We start from the raw sequence: 17,967 nt of genomic DNA, 5'->3' as shown, positions 1-17,967 counted from the left end.
CTTGTCGAAAAAGTCCCACTGTTACGTTTTTTTTTTTTTCTCCTTTATTGCATCTCTCACGTCATGTCTTTAATCATATCTCTGACTTACAAAAAAATTTAAATTCCAGTTTGCAATGCATGTTTGTGTTTAATCAATCGTCCTATTTTTTTCCAACTTCAGTGCCAATTCACCCACCTCCTTCTAACGCGACACCTGTTATACCCTCTCCTTACCTCTCATCTTTCCCCTCATCCTACCTCTGCTCTTAGCACCTCTTTACTTTCTTCTGCATCAGTGTCAGCTCCTCCTCTGTTGTCCCAAAGTGTGTGGTATAAAATCTCCCCCTCACTCCCCCTTTTCAAAGTTGCCCCCCAGCCTCACATCCACAAAGCTGCCTCCTTGCCCTGCCCCCTCTCTTCCATCTCATCACTCCACCTCCTCCAATCTTCAACTGCCCTCTGCACCCTCTCATTACTGTCCACTGTACCTCAACCCTTCACCACCAAGCCTTTTCTCCTCCTCATCCGGCTCTCTCCCCTAGCTCTTCTGCAAACCCCCACACTTTTAACAACTCTCCTTACCTCTCCCTTGTCCTACCCTCCCCTGCACCCAGAGCTTCCTCCTCTCCCTCTTCCTCAACAGTGTGGATCTCAAACATCCAGGGCCTTTGTGCAAACCTGACATCTTTCCATACAGGTTGGTGCCACTTCTTCTTCTTTTTCTTCTTGCGTATGGCAGCTTTGCTGCCGGGGTCGCTATCACTTATTGGAAGCGCGACTGTGTTGCTGATGCTGTGGTCACATGTGTTGCTGATGGACTGTGATGCCCCTCTACCATTCCACACTGGTACTCATTTTGCCGATCTTGGAAAATGACAGGCTGAGTTAACCCCTTGGTGTATTAATTCAGTGGTCAATGAGGCTTGAACTCAAGACCCTCGGATCCCAAGCTGCCACCCTAACCACAAAGCCAACACTAGGCTACGGTTGTTGCCACTGACAAACCAGACATAATCTGCTTAATAGAAACTTTCCTCCTTCAAGACGTCTCTGACTCGCTAGTATCTCTCCCTAGTTACTACCTCCTCCGGTATGATGGACCTGAGCCTCGTCCTGGCGGTGGAGTTGCTCTCTTCATAAAAGACTCTATTCCTCACTCTCCATGCACTGCCCTCACTCCTCCACACCCGAAGGAATACCTCTGCCTTGCGGCTTCCCCTGCACTCCTACCTCATATTTATATGTGTTGCACCGTCCACCAAACAGTGATGACTCAATTTACATCTCGCTCTTCGAAAACATGGACCAACTTCTATCTTCTCATCCCAACTCTCTCTTACTCATATGTGGTGACTTCAACTGTCATCATGCCAGTTGGCTGGGTGTGGGAACCTCTCTCACCTGCCATGGCACTTCAGCAAAAGACTTCGATGACTCATTGGGACTGACTCAATCTGTCAACTTCCTGACCCGGTTCTCTATCTCTTCTGGAACTGATTTTCACAAATTTCCCTGAAAATATCTGCTGTTTTTCCTCCTCTCCATTCGGTTAATCTGACCACATGCTTGTCAAAGTGGACATCTCCTCAGTGCCGTCGAGTCTGGCATTTCATTCAGACCAACTGGCAGGGTCTTCATGCAGCCATCAAACTTCTAGACTGGTCTCCCATTTCTACTTTCTCCGACATCAACTCATCCTGGGAATTCTTTCAAAGAAGTTTGCTGTCTCTCATGCACAGATTTATCCCATCTCGTCTTCAGTTGTCCTTCCCTTCCTACCGCCCATGGTACACTGAAGCATGTGGTGAGGCAGTTGTCCTGAAACAACTTGCTTTCACCTCATGGAAGGTAAATCCAACTGAAGGGAAGTTCAGTTCCTTCCACAAAGCTCGGAACAAGTGTGTGTCTACCCTCAGGAGAGCCAGAAAACAACATCTTTCTAATCTCAAGTCTGAACTCTCAAACCTCCCACACTCTCTTCAATCCCACTATTCCCTCCAGGTCTTCAAAAGAGCTGTTCACCACCATCTCTGATCTTTCCCCATCCAAAACCACGATCTTTTCTACCCCCGTTAATCCACCCCAAACCCACCTCCTTCAAATTCCCTGCTTTTCTTCCTGAAAGTCCCTGTAAGTGTAAGGACCTGAAAGTCCCTGTAGTGGCCATCTTGTTTACCCTGTGTACCCCACCCATCCCTTTCCCTTCCACAGATCTACTCATGTCTCTCTTCCACACTGTTTTGTCCTTAACTCTCCTGCTCCCCTTGTTGTACGTTCTGTGTGTTAGCTCTCATACGAGCCTTGACATTGTATACAAAAATAAATAAATAAAAGGATGTGTATATAAGGATGTTGAATAGAAGAAAATTGAGAAATATAGGAAATGTAAACATAGCTTGTGACATCATTTAGGGTATTTTATTTTGACATTTTGTTTTGGCAGGGCTGAGATGTAACAGGAAAATTGCTTCGAGCCTCAAATTCTCCAGACGTCTTTACTGATATTTTCTTCTTCATTCCTCGTTTGTAGAACATACTCCTTTGTGACCTAACTGCACTGCTCTCTTATCTTCTCATTGAATGCTTCTTCCCTTCAAAGTTCCTTTTTCGTCTCTCATTAGCTCTTGCCTGAAGTGCGACCGCTATGTAATTAAGTTCTTTTGGAGAAGCAAAGTAACATTTAAGAATGCCCAAGTACAGGTGCTGATAGGGTGGGCAGTGTAATATGAGGCTCTAATTACCTTAAAGCTGACCATCAGGGGTTTTAAGTACTTATTAATTTCCTTTGCTGGCTTGTGATGCTGAATTTAAAACGGTCCACAATGATAGAACCACAAACTTGTAGCATTGCAGGAACGAACCGTAAGTATATGGTGAGAGGGGATTGGGGGTGTTGGGGGATTTATATTTTGATACGAAAATGAGTTTTTTTTTGTTTTTTTTTCCATAAGCACATTTCAGCTCCGAATAAAACGATACTTTTGCGTGGTACTAAGGGCAGCTGTTTGTTGTAAATATTGTCATGTTGAAATCGATTTGATAAATTTTTAATAAAACCAGATTTTATCAATTTAAATTTTGAATGAAAATCCCCACCTCCCCCCACCCAACCCCATTTTTGATTATATGTGGCCATACTTGACGTCGATGATTCCCTCTAATGTAAACTTGGAGAGTAATGAAACTTTATTTTCGTTCTACAAACACTCCAGGTTTTCACAAGTTTGTAACACTAGTCTCTTGTCTCTTGTAAATGTGAAAACTATCATGTTCCCATCTGACGATTTATTCTCTGTAGATATTCAATTTTTGTCACCTGTGATGTCATTACGGGCTGGCAGGGTGGCCTAGTCGAGGTATGCACACTTGGCTCTGATCCGTCTAGCGTAGGTTTGAATCCCGACCGAGTTATAAACTTATCCTGGTATTTCGCAGGCAGGGCGAGGCAAGGATACGTGTGCTGTCTCTTGGATGGACGTGACACTGGATGTCCTGTCTGCCGGTATTTGTTGGTGGACATTAAAGATCCTATGGTGTCCTTCGCTAAGAGTAGGTGAGTTATCACCGGCACCCTGAAACAAATCCCAAACTGCTACCCTAACTGATTGCTGTGAAGGCAACCGTAAAGCACCCGGCATAACTGTCCAGGAACTGCTTCGCCAGTACCGACGCTCTTGGACGTTCTCGTCGAGAGTACGGTATGTTGGATTCATCAATGTCGGCACATATGAAAACAATATTTGCGAACCGGAAGTTAGATTTTCCTCAAACAATTTAAGACTACTTTATTCATACGGCAGAAACTAGAAAGACAAAATTAAACTTAGGTTTCCGCTTAAGTATTTTTTGTTTGTCAGCCATTTGTCACCACCCGGCTTGTTGTGTGTCTGGATTGAGGGTTGAGGAAATGCATCAAATCATAATCACTGCCACTGTGTGCTCAAGCATTTTGGGGCTCTGTCTTTGTTCTTTTCCTGCTGTCCTGTTTGGCAACTTTTATTGATTTGTTTTTATTGTCAAGGTTCCTAAAGGAGCCTTCATGATATTCATAGTTGTTGGTAAATTATCCCATGCCAATTACCCTCTACATCCATCGATGTCGGCACCCTCGGTTTCCTGCACTGGTGGTACCGTATGCGAGGTTTTCACTTCTAGTCTAATTACTGGCAGCTGCAACAGCTGGCTTTGTACTTCACAAGGCCGCACAAAAATAAAAAGGAGACTTTTATTTGTTTATTTTTTCACCCAAGGCTCTGCATTAGTGTTGGCATTTCCATTCACTCGGCGCATGGTATTTGCAATGAATACAATGAAATATTTTTGACTTGTAGTTTCTAAATTTAAATGCTTTACGTCTTAATCCTGAATTTCGGCCCAAAGTAAATGTCATGTGATTCAGGTGCACACGAGTCCGAATAAAGTGAAAATGACACTTGGGTGACACGAGTGTCGTTTTCACATTTGAAGCTTTTCACTTGAAGTTTTCTCCTTCACTGAAGTCTGAGAGCAGGATAAGCCTCTCGTATTTTGTGCTTTCAACTAGTCCCTGGGATGATATTCACGTCTTGGTTAAATCTTTAAAGCACCTCTGTAAGTTTGCAAAGTCTGTGCCTGATACGTTGCGTTCCTCGTCATCCTCTTCATTGGATGACAAACATCACTTGGAAATAAATTCCTGGGATACGATGTCAACCATGCAGCTCACGAACCATAGTGCCTTTCTGTGACTGTTCCTTGGAAAGTCATGCAGTCATCTGAAACTCGAATGTGGCTGACTGCCAGAGGGCTGAATCTACAGCACGATTGAGTGAATAATTTTACGATTATTATTTCTTTTTGACCTACCGGTAAGGCAGGAATGTAATATTGGCAAAGGTATAAAAACTGGAAATGTATGTTCTTTTAAGAGTGTAATTTTTATATTTTATCCTTAATACGTAAACGATTAGTACAGATTTTCGATTTTATAAGCCATGGTATCGTACAAAAGTGTACTTCCTGGAGAAGACATGTGCATGAAATTATGACCCGCAGTGACACGATCGGAATGATAGGCATGGTGTGGCAGAAAAGAACGTTTGATCGTTCATTGAATAGAGATGTTGCTTCGCATAAACCCACCAATGTAGAGGGGTGAAGAAGAAAAAAAAAATAAAACATTGATGCAGGTATCGAGGCTAATAGAGGAGCAGGCCTACAGGGGGCAATGGATCAACGGAGAAAATGAGGGTGAAAACGCTTGCAGTAAAACGGTGGGACAACAACAAGCGGATGCACCACAGCACAAGGAGAGGAAATTGCAGGTGAATGGTGAGAACGGGGTCCCAGCGGGTACGATAAAGCTCAGTAGTGGAAATGGGAAAGACCGAGAGGTGGCGGTGGGCAGCTGACTTTAAATCGTGTCAGGAAGAGCTCGAGACGACGGACTCGGGGAAAACAAATTCCATGGACAAAAAAATGGGACGTGAAAGAAAAGAGGGAGCGTTGCGTTTAGACATTGGGAGGGTAACGAGGAAGGGGTTTCCAGGAGGAAACCAAGTCATTCACGAAAAGGTATCATTACCATTACTACCACGAGTTTTGTGGCCCCAATTTTTCCGACCTCATCGTGGGGTCGGCCGGGGAAAGATTTTGGCCCAAGTGTTTCACAAACCAGCTGACAAGGCCTGGTGTTTGACTGAATGTGGCAGGAACTTGTCCAGGGTACCAGCGATAACTCGCTTTCTTTGAAAGACACCGTGAGATCTCTAACAACCACCAACTCATGCTGGCGGAATGGACACTCGGCTTAACGTGCATCAAAGGAACGGTGCACTTTATGAGAGAACGCCCTACCTGCGAAGCATCGATCCGACATTTTATATTCAGGCCGGGAATCGAACCCAGACATCTCAAATTTGCATGCATCGGCCATGGTGTTGGACCAAGAAGATATTGTTGAATAGAGATGATCGCTCATGAGATAATTTTGTCAGGATTATTTCCCAATTACGAGTGTGGAACCTGCAACTGGTGAGATGTTTCATATCCCAGCATCATGAGCTTTTGGAATCCTGTCGTTCTAAGGACAACAAAAACAAAACATTCCATTGTTTCAACTTGCATTCTGCGTTCAAGATCGTGATCTTCGTCAGCTCGTGTAGTTCCTTTCAAAAGCTCATGCAAGAGGTGTCTTAGCACTTAAATAATTATTTTTGCTTCCTAACTTCCCAAGAACTTTGAGACCTTTTAAAAGGTTTGTTTAATCTCGTGTCAGCTCAACGTTTAAGTTGGATTATCGGGGTATAGTCATTACCTTTTACTTGTTGAAGAGCCCATGTGATTGTAATAACGTGGCAAAATTCCCCAAGCTTTTCCAGTGAAGACTAATACTTGTTATTTCTCCAACTTATTCGTTATGCATCATTGCAAAATGCCTTGAAGGGATTAAAAACGAGCCGATTGCCCGATGCAGTACTCTGCTTCCTGCAGGGCTTGATGTTTGGGCCTCACATCTGCCGATGTCACTTGTTTATTATAACAGACCCAAAATGCGTGTAATAGAGCGTATTCACCAGTGAATATGAAAATGCAATCTCGAATTCCCTTGCCAAGTCAGACCTTGAGCCCAGAGAGTGCCCTACAATCTCAAAGCCTGCTATGTTTGGGATGAGGGCATGGTGTTACCCCTTCCTTTCGTAACCCCTCCCCTGTATCTCACAAAAAACCCTTAACGTGTCCACACCTTTTGTTTAGCCCTGCACGTCTACTATAATGTAGCTCGCCAAGCACCAAGTAGAATCCGATACCAAACCGGGTTTTCTGGGAAAGGGGGAGCACGTGATGGCAGCGAGCGGAATTGAAAGAAGCCCTTCCCAAACGTTGAAAAATTGATGAAGAGGAATGCTTGAAGAAACGGGTGAGAAACAGAGATAGGGAAAGCACTACACCCATGATGACGGCCTGTTTCAACACATTGAGAGCCCTTCACAGGACTGCCTCTGAGAAGCAGTTGGGGTGGGTTATTGTAGTAGGAACTGGTGACGCACAGTTGTTTTCATGGTCATTGGAGCCATAAAAGGCCTTGTCCTTCGTCCGGAAGCTCTGTGGCCTCTGATCAACGCAACGGCCTTGCCCTTGTTTTGCTGTAACGGGATGCCCTGCAGCTTTTGCTAATTTTACCAACGGGCCTCTACCAGCTGAGGCACATCCTCCCCCAGCTCGCCCACAGTCCTTCCTTGCGAACAGAGCCAGAGACACCTCTTCTGAGTCATGTCCCTCTGGCTGCCAGAACAGTAAAGTGAAAAAGGCCAATGGTTCTTTTGCCCATTTACCGTGTTCAAATTTGAACATGTTGAGATTAATTTTAAACAATACAAACTTTTCCTTATCATCTTTTGTAATTTGGAATGAATAATGTAAAATGATGATAACTCCTTGTGCCTTGCCAATTATATGTATGTGTGTATATATATATATATATATATATATATATATATATATATATATATATATATATATATATATATATATATATATATATATATATATATATATATATATATATACACTACTTTAAAGGTCTTTCAGAAGACCTGAATGGTGTCTGTCAGTGGTGGATTCCTAAAGCCAGCTGCTCAGGACTTCAGACGGCGCTCACATTTATCCCGATTTCCTTCAGTCAGTTTTCCTTTCCAGGTGGTAAGCACGTGGCTGTCTTCCTGCCTCGTAATTCATTGAACGTTCCCCACAAATGTTCTTTCCTTTGAAGAGATGTAAAGAGAAAGATATGTCCATTGTTTTTATTACCCCCACTGAAGGTGGATGGAGATTATATTTTCATCCTTGTCTGTTTGTCTGTGAGTAGGATATCTCAAAAAGTTGAGGACGGATTTGAACGAAACTTGGACAGGTTGAGTGTGTGATGAGGACAAATTGATTCGATTTTGGTGAAGCTCCTCATCCAGATCCGATATTTAAAAATTTTTTAAAGTGATTCTTCACCATTGAGAGATGGGGCCAAAAACTCTAAGATATATGTATATATAAACATGATATTTCAAAAAGGTGTGGACGAGTTATGACAAACCTTGGTGGATGAGTTGGTTAGGTGACAAGAACAAGCCGATTCGATTTTGGGTTGGGTCCGGATTCAGATCCGACCCATCAGTATGTGCTCTACTGGGTGCTGTTGTAGTTTTATTTTATTTTTAAATCCCCATGCTGAGAGAGAAAGGGTACCAGCTCATGGAAATGGGATTGATTACAATGACGTGTGTTTTCCCTCTGCAAGGATTCCGGAAGTATGTTCCTCTCGTTACTTGTGCCAGGCCTTATCTTCTTCCTTCGAGCCAATCATGCACTCCCTTCACCTCTTGCACTCGAGTTGTTTTATTTTTATTTCCCACAGAGTTTCCTATTTTTTTTTCCCCCGTATTTATTATTTATTGTTGGATTTTTTTTCCCCCAGAACATGTTTTTCTATTCTCCTGCTGATTTTCTTTTCATTTTTCTTTTTTAAGAGTTAACCTGGCGGCGTGCTTGCCCTTCATCCGTCTGGGTTTGATCCCCAATTCCTCATGCAAACATGACAAAAACTACAGCTTTGGTTTTTACAAAAACTACAGCTGCACCTCCCTTGGTGCAGTGCCTGCAGGGGGCACTGTATCTCGGAGCGCACCGTTTGTTTCTGCAAGGCTGCATTTACCTTGGTCTCGTAACGAGGAACTGTGCCGCAGGAGGCCATTCGACCCGTCACGTCTGCGTGACGCCAACACCAGATACTATCACCCATCCACACGCAAGTACTGCAAGGAAACTCATTATCAGTTGCATAGAACCACATAATATTGCTTGAGAGCCAAAAAGGCAATATCAGAGCGAGTGTCTTCACATGATCAGATGATGAATAATACAAAAAGGCTGTCACATGTAGGCAACACAAAAGTCTCAAAAAACATCATTTTTACCATACATCATAAATACTCCCCACTCAACTTGACTGCAGATGTTTAATTGGATTAAGTTAACAGTAAGAATGTGGTTAGTACATAGAAGGTAAGGAAACTGGCACATTATGTCAGTGGTGTTTCTATAAAGCACAGGCGTGCTGGGCTGAATGTGCCCCCTTCTTGTGTTTTCTTGCATACTTTTGTGTCCTGATATTGATTGTTTTTGTTTGTATCTCTTTTTTGAGTGTTGTGCTGTGTTGTTGGTGGTGGTGGTGGTGGTGGTGGTGGTGTTTTATTTTTAATCCTTATTATCCAGTATAATTCTCTGTGAAATGAGAAAACAACATTGCACTTTGTCAAAATTATGGAATGTTGCTTTCTGTTTGTGAACATGTAAGGTATGCTTCGTACCATTTGGAATGTAATTATTCATCACAGGTAATTCACCTCGCCCTTTCCCCCAAGGGACATGAGAAGCTCTTGTAATCGGTGTGTGAGTGAATGATGTGTCTGCACACAGATCTACTTCAATATAGTTCCTTCATTCTCAGATATGCTGTAATCTATATACCACGTTGAGGCAGTGCATCTGCCTTGTTAACTCTGCCACTGAGGGTGGACGGAGGTAATGTTTTTCACCCCTGTCTGTCTGTGAGCGGGATATCTCTACGGTTAGGGATGGATTCGGACGAAATTTGGTGGACATGTTGGGTGTGTGAGAAGGAAAAAGCTATTCTATTTGGGTGAAGATTTGGATCTGATAAATTTTTTTAAGTGATTCTTCACCATTCAGAGATGGGATCAAAAGCAATAATATAGCACCATCTCAAATCGTTGTGGACGAGTTATGACAAAACTTGGTGGAGGAGTTGGACAGGTGACACGAACAAGCCGATTCGATTTTGGTTCAGGTGTGGATCCAGATCCGAACTATCGGTGGGATGCAAAACGTAAAATGTTCAACATGGTAGAGGTTTGCGCTCCACTGACTGACGTTCTCGTGTTTGCAATGTTTTTGTTGCGAAGAAATGGGAATTTCTTCTTAAAAATGGAGGTAATAAAATACCTTTTTAAAATAAATAACCATCTTCATTTGTAATGATGTATCTCCCCAATCTCTTATTTTCATGGCATTCATGCATTTGGTAGTAGGATGGCAGGATAGCTCTGTAATATCCACATCAACAGGCTCAGAATCATCATCGTCATCATCGTTTTACGGCCCTTTCCATGCTTGCATGTGTAAGTCGTGGTTCACCTAATGGCTGCTTTCCAAGCTGTACGATCCCTTGCTCGCCCTCTCATTAGGCCTTTCACTTGAAGATCATCTCTCAGCAACACATCCCATGTTTCCTCAGACATCCTCTTGCTCTCCTTCCATTCACATTCATATTTATATACACCTCACACAACTACCCGCCCACATCCTTTCCACATGTCCAAACCATCTCAACGTACCCCTACACATAACCTCACTAATGCTTTCTATATCTAACCGATCTCTTAATTCCATATTTGATTTCCTATCTTTCAGTGTCACATCACACGCCCACCTCACCATTCTCATTTCATTTCGTTCACACCTCCGTTCATCCTCCTTTTTTGATCACCCATGTTTCGCTGCCATACAGCATCACGCTTCTAACGCAAGCTGCATAAAGTTTTCCCTTTAATCGGAGAGAGGTCCCTTTCGATGTCAATAGGAGTAACAACTCCCTAAACTTCCACCGGCCACTTCTAATTCTTGCATTTGCTGTTGCCTCCAGAATGAAATAAGAAAAACTAAAATCTATAAACTGCCATTCTTGTGGAGTGCCAGCATGGGACATTGCATCTCGAAGTATGCAGTGTAACAATGGGGGTGTAAAGTCAGCTGTTCCATCTTCATTTACTTTGCGGATATTGAAGATCCCATGGGCATGTTTTGAGAAGAGTGGGCCATGGTCCTCTGCCATGGGCGAGGCTAAATTTCCTGCTTTGGTCCAGTTGTATCGTCTGCACTTCTTGCTGTAGTTGGGAGTCCTTGGATGTCGATAGAGTGAAGGTATGATAGGGCTAAGGGCTTTTACCTGTGCCATAATGATCTTGATTTCTACCTATCTTGAAGAAGTGTCTTGCATACTTCCTATCGGGGGGGGGGGGGGGGCTTATTCCTTGTGGAACCCACATGAGGATTCACTTCAGGGTTAACATTATTGAAGAAATTTGTTCTTAGCCTGGACCTCAAATATTTTAATGACTTGTATACAGGATTTAATAACGTTTTTATTCACAATTAATTTCCCCTCTGCTTTTCAGCGATTTGCCGCATGATTCAAGCCTAATTTTTTTGTTTTATTTTACTTTTGAAGGAAGCATTTGAACGCCCACCCTAACGCATCATTCTGACTCATCCTCTTTCCTTAAGGCCCAGTCACACCTTGACGTTTTAGCCAGGTCAGGTCAAGTATGGGAGCATGTGCCAGAACAGCACGTCGCTGCGTCCACTTTCCGCCGGTACTCCAGGGGCCTCCGTCTGGCCATCCCCCAGGCAGATGCCAGGCCCATCCCCATCTCCTTGAGATGATGGTCAACCTGCTGCAGGTTTTAGCCAGCTTATGCCGATTTTTGGAAAATTTGTCTAAAACGCTGGTACACGTCGAATACGTTATGGGTAAGTTTTGATAACATTGAGAGCACGCTGAAAAACACTGCCATACGTCGTTGTACGCTGGCTTTAAACGTTGTACTTTTCGGTTGTCCTCAACTTTTCCATGCTTGAAATATTAAGACTTATGCCAGCGTATGACTCGCACGTTCCGCATAACGCTGGCCATAAGTTGTAGGCACGTCACGCGATCGTTGACACACGTCGACACACATTACTTGTGAGTTACTCAGAAGTCGAAACACGTCGAGGTAATGTTTAGCGTACCCGAAACTTATTTCTAACCTATGAGTAACGTGTTGTACTCACGTTACGCAATCGGTGACACACATCGACACACGTTACTTGTAAGGTGATCATAAGTCGAAACACATCAAGGTAATGGTTCGCGTCAGTGTTCCAGACTCCCTGGTTTTATTTTTGTTAGTTTTTTTTTCTTCCTTCCTTCGTTATGATGGTGATTTTGACACTTCCATTTCTAGTGCGGTTATAATATAATTAATAGGCTGCCGCTCAACGATTTAAATCATAACCACACTGTACACTGAACACCGTCATACCGAAGAAAAAAAAAAAAAACGGGAGTCTGGAACACTGACGCTAACCCTTACCGTGACGTGTTTCGACTTATGAGTACCTTACAAGTAACGTGTGTCGATGTGTGTCAACGATGTCATATCGTGCGTACAACTTGTTCCCATCGCATGCGGAGCGTGTGTCATACGGCAAGTACGTCGTAAAATTTTCAACATGTTGAAAATTACAAGACTTACTCCACTTAATACGACGTATGATAGCGTACTTTAGCGTTCTATTCACGCATACCAAACTTACCCATACTGTATTCGACGTGTGCCAGCGTTTTAGACGCATTTTTCAGAGGTCGGCATACGCTGGCAAGATCGTCAAGGAGTGACTGTGATGTTGACACTTCCATTTCTGCGGCGGTTATGATTTGAATCGTTGTGCGGCAGCCTTTCCATAACCTGCGCCACATCATCGTCGGCGATGCGTGCAGCGCGCTATGCATAAGTTAGACTATCGTTGGGCATCGGTTGTGTAGGCCGACAACAGGTTCAGCATTCGTTGGTATAAGTTATCTATAACACAACGAAACGTTCTGTGTCCATAACTTATACGTTATGCATAAGACCAAGTCGTTATGAATACGTCCGAATCTTTAAAAAAAACATCAAAAGTTCAACGGAAGCCAGCGTTTTACATACATTTTAATACGTTGCCATTGTTGGCTAAAACGTCAAGGTGTGACTGGGCCTTTAAGGTGTAGGTTGACGCGATGGTATCTCTATAGCTTTGAAATGCCCGTTTGACATGCTCAATAAGTGGGGGGTTTTTTTCAAAAAAAAAAAAGTCGAAATAACAATGATTGAATGATGGAACAACAAAACTCATCATGATGTAACATCATATGCAATATACTGTCTTTCGTTCAAATCACTGTCTTGGCTCTCCAGTAATAATTTCATCATGGTGTGATGATGAAACACTTCTTCCTCTTTTCACGTGCACCAATCTTGAAAGGGGACCATGCAGCTAGATCACAAGTGGCATTGAGGTTGAAAGGTCGGCTGTGGGGAGGAGGACAAGAAGAGTTCTCTGACATTGGGTCGTGATGCCATATCGTATTTTAGGTTTTAGATGTTACCTGATTAGCCAAACAAACATGTGTGACAAGGGAGGAGACCAAAGGGGTCGGGGGAGGGACCTTGCTACCGTTGACAGATGGCGCTGGTGAAGTCGGTGGAAAAACAAAGCTTTGCCTGGTGTGCAAGTTCCCATGCAGACTTCAGTGCTTTTCCTCTGCAGCTGGAAAAGCAACTTTTTCATTTGCACAATCAAGAGGGACTATACTGGGGGTATATCACATTTTCAGCTGGCAACCTGTATTGTTGTTTTAAACCAAGTTTGGATGTGATTTTGAGATGTATCTGATTGAACATGACATCATGATTACCTTAAAATGATGTCATGTTTGGGGGGGGGGGGCTGTAGAAAGCCTGCCTATGACACAGCAGTTTGGAAAAAGAGCTCGTTTGTGAAATCCATTTTCAGAACCATACTTCCCCACTTTTTCACAACCCCGGATCAGCTGGGATGATCAAGTTGGAATGATGAAGCTAGGGAAGCTAGAGTAGGCATCTGCACGAATGAACGAATGAACTGCTGCTTTATTTTTTTCAAACTGCATCGATAGAATGCCCTGCTGCTGTTTTTATAGAGCTTGAAGCGAAGGAGGCATGTGATTGGCTACGCGCGGCTGGGTTTCCACAGTATGCACAGCTGTATGAAGGTAACATTTGCAATGGCACCTTCTTTCCATTAAAAATCCACATTTTATGTTTGGTGTCATTAAGAAATAGGAATGCATTTATTTAATTGATCTCATTTGTAATTGATTTTCCTCAAATCTACCCTAAAAAGACTGAACTCTGACTCTATATCATTGGATAATCTCAGTTAATAAAAAATTGGGGGGGGGCAGGGGGGAGGTGGGGATTTTTAACCCTTGAGGATTGGGAAAAGCAGAAGATGATGAAATTCCTCAACATCGTGGGTTGCTCGATCGATCCGAGAGGCACCCTGGAAACCTAGTTACGATAGTTTGTCCTTCAGAAAGCCATTCGATTGATACAACATACTTTGATGTCAGTTGTGGGCACCTGGAAGTAAATATAAAGGAGGAGATGGAAGTGATGTGAGGTCAGGGAGAGAAATTCCTGCCACATTAAATTATTTCAGTTATGTGAACCAAAAGGGGGTGGGGGGGGCAGTTGTGGCCTGAGCACCGGTTTAAAATAATATTCTAGCCAAAGAATATGTGAATGATTTTGATCCCTTCAATCGATTTGCATTGCTTTTGCTTTTTTGGGAGGGGGGGGGCATTTTTGAGAGTCTTGTACTCTACTCTTCTACAGACTCATGTTTCCCCATCAGCATCACATCTGTGGTCAGAGACCATGACTTTCTGGATCGAGATTCCATTGAAGCCCTTCGTCGGTAAGTTAATTCGTGAGAAGTCCTTCAAATATTACATCTTGTAGTTCCACCACATCTCCTTCAAAGCACAGGCCCATTGCTGTTGATTTCACCGCATTTGCACCTGACCCGTATGATGCCAACATAGATGACATTGTCGTAACATTATCTGCATTGACTGGCTTGGCCTTCACTTCTTCCTGCTTTTTACTGTGTTATCTGGGGCAGGAGTTTTTAATCTTCCTCCCTTTTTTTTTTTTCTTTTTCCTTTCATTGACTGCCACCAAGCTCTTTGACATACTGAGAATTCCACAGGAAGATTGAGGAGTATCTTTTGGGCATGCCCCTCACTCTTGTATACACATTTGCAATGTTTCTTCACATAGCAGTTCTGCCTTCAGCTTGGCCTGTATGTAACATTTGACAAGTGAAAACTGGCAGTCAGGCTATGCAAATAAGACCATACAGACATCTGTAGGACTGTCATAATTCGGTGTCATGTGCTTTATCAATTTGGCTACTAGTGTATCTATGGCATGGTCTGGCAGGATAGCTTAGAGGTATGCACATTCACCTTCGCTTCAAAGCTGTCTCGCTTGTGTTCGAATCCCGACCCAGCTAGAAGGTGTCATCCTGTTGTTTCACAGGTAGGGTGGGTGATTCATCAATGTATGCGTCATCCTTTGGCCTGCCATGCGCCGTTAAACTGACGTCCTGCCTGCTGGCATTAGTTTGTGGACGTAAAAAGATCCCACGGTTTCCTTCGCGAAGAGTAGGTGAGCTATCGCCGGCACCATGATGTACAAATTACAAATTCCTGCCCAAACAACTGATGGGAAGGCAATGGCAAACCATCTAGTGTAACCCTCGTCTTCAAACTGCTTCTGCAGCACCGACGCTCAGAAACAAAGTATGGTACATCAGATCAGATCAGATGTGTGGAATATTCCTATCAGTAATCTGTATTGAGAGGGCTTTGTAAAATCAAAAGCATCACTGCTTTTCTTTCATCCATCTTTTGCTCCAACTTGTTTTCTCCTGTTTCTCAGTTTCCTTAAATCGCCTGCTAAGAGCTTGTTTGTTCAAATTGGCCATCCATCTCTTCATGGAATAATGGCCAGGCCTGGACCTCTTGGTGCTAAAATTGTCCTCGCAAAGCACTCAAGGCTAGCATTGCATTCTTGTCTCGTCTCCAAAATGAGGAATTACGAATTTGGCCGACCTGGCGACCGACTCATTATCAGCCTAATCGCAATCACTGCAGACACATCAAAGGTTTTTTGTTTTTTTTTCCTGTTTGGATTTTTTTGGACAGGTGTGCACGCACTTGTGTTTATGCACTGCTCAATGTCCTCGGCCGTGCATTCCAGATGCTACAGATTGCCTGCGGCAGAAGTTTTGAAAGTTCTGGGGATTTTGCGTGCTGGCCTCCGACCGAGCCTGCCACAGCAATATGCTGGGCCAAGGATGGGCCGGGGCCATGGCTTTCCATTTGTTTTCTCGGCGTGTGTGGCGCCAGCCGTGATTGCGATCGCTCTGTGGTAGATAAGCCTGACCTCGCGTGATGAGCACCCAACTGAGTGTTATTGGTGGGAGCCAGGCAGGGAGACAGAGTGATGATGCTCACTGGTATTTTCATGGATTTTTGATAATACTTATACCAGTGACTCCATTGACTTTTGCCTGTCAGGACACGGATGAGACAGGTGTAGGGGATAAAACACAATTTATTTTTAACGGAGAGTTCAGTAATGACAAAAGAAAACTCTTCCAAAGCATGAAAGATGCACACGCACAACATGTATGTACAGAGCAGAAGGAAAGACAAATACAGAGGCAGACCATGAACAGAGTTTAATATAAGACTGAGGCCTACACAGTACTGTAAGAGCTATTGTGGACATTTGATTGCCCTCCTTTAATGCACACTGCTTCTGAGACTTCTGTTGTGCGTTTTCGAGCTTTTTGGAGACAAATAGGAATTGTAAATTGTAGGCCAATTCCAAGAATGCGTGGAAGAGGTTTGGAAACCGCATTTTGGTGAAATCTTTCCATCCGTGACCATACTCTTGTTTCCAGAGAATCTGTTTTGCTAAAGCATTTCCCATACCTGAGAGCCAAAGCTAGATGGGTCACCACTTCATTACAGGATGCTGTCAGTTTGGCCAGGGTACCAGCACACACAGACCTTCTCTTTATGAAGGGTCGCAGATTGGGTCCTCTGGTTTGGCGTCTCTCGGAAGGATGGTGCGCTCATTGATGCAGTGTGCTGCCTTTGAAGTGCCAGTATGGCAGTTTATAGTTGGATCAGGAATCAAAACCCAAACTAAACAGCTCAAACATACGTTCACCACTTATGGGCCTGTGTAAGGAAATGGAGTACGTAATTTACTTTAGTCTTTTCCACGTGACGAGAACAAACGACTTCAGTTACATTTTTAGGGGATTCACATGTGAAACATTTCAATGGCTGTAATAGCTTCAAGGTAAATGGTTACCGACTTGAGATTTCGTTCAAAGCAGGTGCTGAATATAACTCGGTGTTAAATGTTAATGGAGGCAAAAGGACTTTCTGTTCAAGTCAAAACCTGTGCAAGAAGAGTGTGTGCAGCTTCAATGATAGTTCACAACTACAGTCTATATTGTTCCACCAGTTGATAATTGCAGGACTCTTCCAAGGAGGTCTTTTTCTGGCTCATCTTTGGCCTAGATAAGAGTCTTGCTTTGTTTTCAGAGCCAAGAGGGGGAAGGGTGAGAGGATGTTGGGTTTTTGTCGATGAGGATTTGTGCCACCAGGCTTTCGTGTTAATCGCACCCCTTTAGAGCTCAACTGCTAACTCATGCAGTGCTTTCTTGAAAAGTTCAGTGCTGCAGTTAAACATTTGTATTGATCATGTCTTCCCCATGGCTAGGCGTCTCAATACCCTCAACAACTGTGCTTCCAGGAAGCTGGACAAAAGCTCCCCTCGAAAAAGGGTGAGTTGTGAATTTCAATGAAATATCTTGCTTCTCTTCAACTTTGTTCCCTCCTAACATTCCATGAACTACACCTCCTTAAAATATAGTACTTTCATCACACATTTGCTTTTTACCCCATGTGCACGAAATGAAAAGCAGTTTCAGTGATTCGTTCACTTTGCCCTGTCTGTCTGTCGATAAGTGTTGGTTTATGATTGAGGAACGACTTCATTTCAAATGAATGTGAATATTTTGTACACAAATCGGAACGTGAATCGGAAAAACAACCTATAGTTTAGCAGTAGTATGGCTTTGAATTAATCCCGATCGTGTGGGGTAAGGCCTTCGATGAACTCATTTTTATCTCACGTGGAACATCGTTCCGGGGAGCTTATGGGATGGCACGTCATCCGTCCATCTGTCCGTCCACACACTTGCAACTTCTTCTCTGAAA

At 43.3% G+C, this 17,967-nt stretch overlaps 1 protein-coding gene across 6 annotated transcripts in view; it reads left to right on the top strand.

Moving 5' to 3' along the window:
* The window catches only part of LOC147018659 (rho GTPase-activating protein 7-like), a 315,962-nt gene that overhangs the window by 263,964 nt on the left and 34,031 nt on the right, over positions 1 to 17,967 (top strand). For 5 of the 6 annotated variants that reach the window (XM_085898557.1, XM_085898556.1, XM_085898559.1 and 2 more), the window contains 3 exons: positions 13,798 to 13,869; positions 14,495 to 14,576; positions 17,468 to 17,531. In XM_085898557.1, the coding sequence (XP_085754683.1) occupies positions 13,798 to 13,869; positions 14,495 to 14,576; positions 17,468 to 17,531 (218 nt within the window). Of the gene's footprint in view, positions 1 to 3,416; positions 3,535 to 13,797; positions 13,870 to 14,494; positions 14,577 to 17,467; positions 17,532 to 17,967 lie in introns of all 6 variants that reach the window. The other variant, XM_085898561.1, reaches the window with a different exon arrangement.

Source organism: Eptatretus burgeri, chromosome 10 (assembly GCF_056783735.1).
Source record: "Eptatretus burgeri isolate ZD-2024b chromosome 10, Ebu_testis_v1, whole genome shotgun sequence".
NCBI classification, from domain to species: domain Eukaryota; kingdom Metazoa; phylum Chordata; class Myxini; order Myxiniformes; family Myxinidae; genus Eptatretus; species Eptatretus burgeri.
The sequence above is the reverse complement of the archived record's forward strand: the minus strand, read 5'-3'. Positions and strand labels throughout refer to the sequence as shown.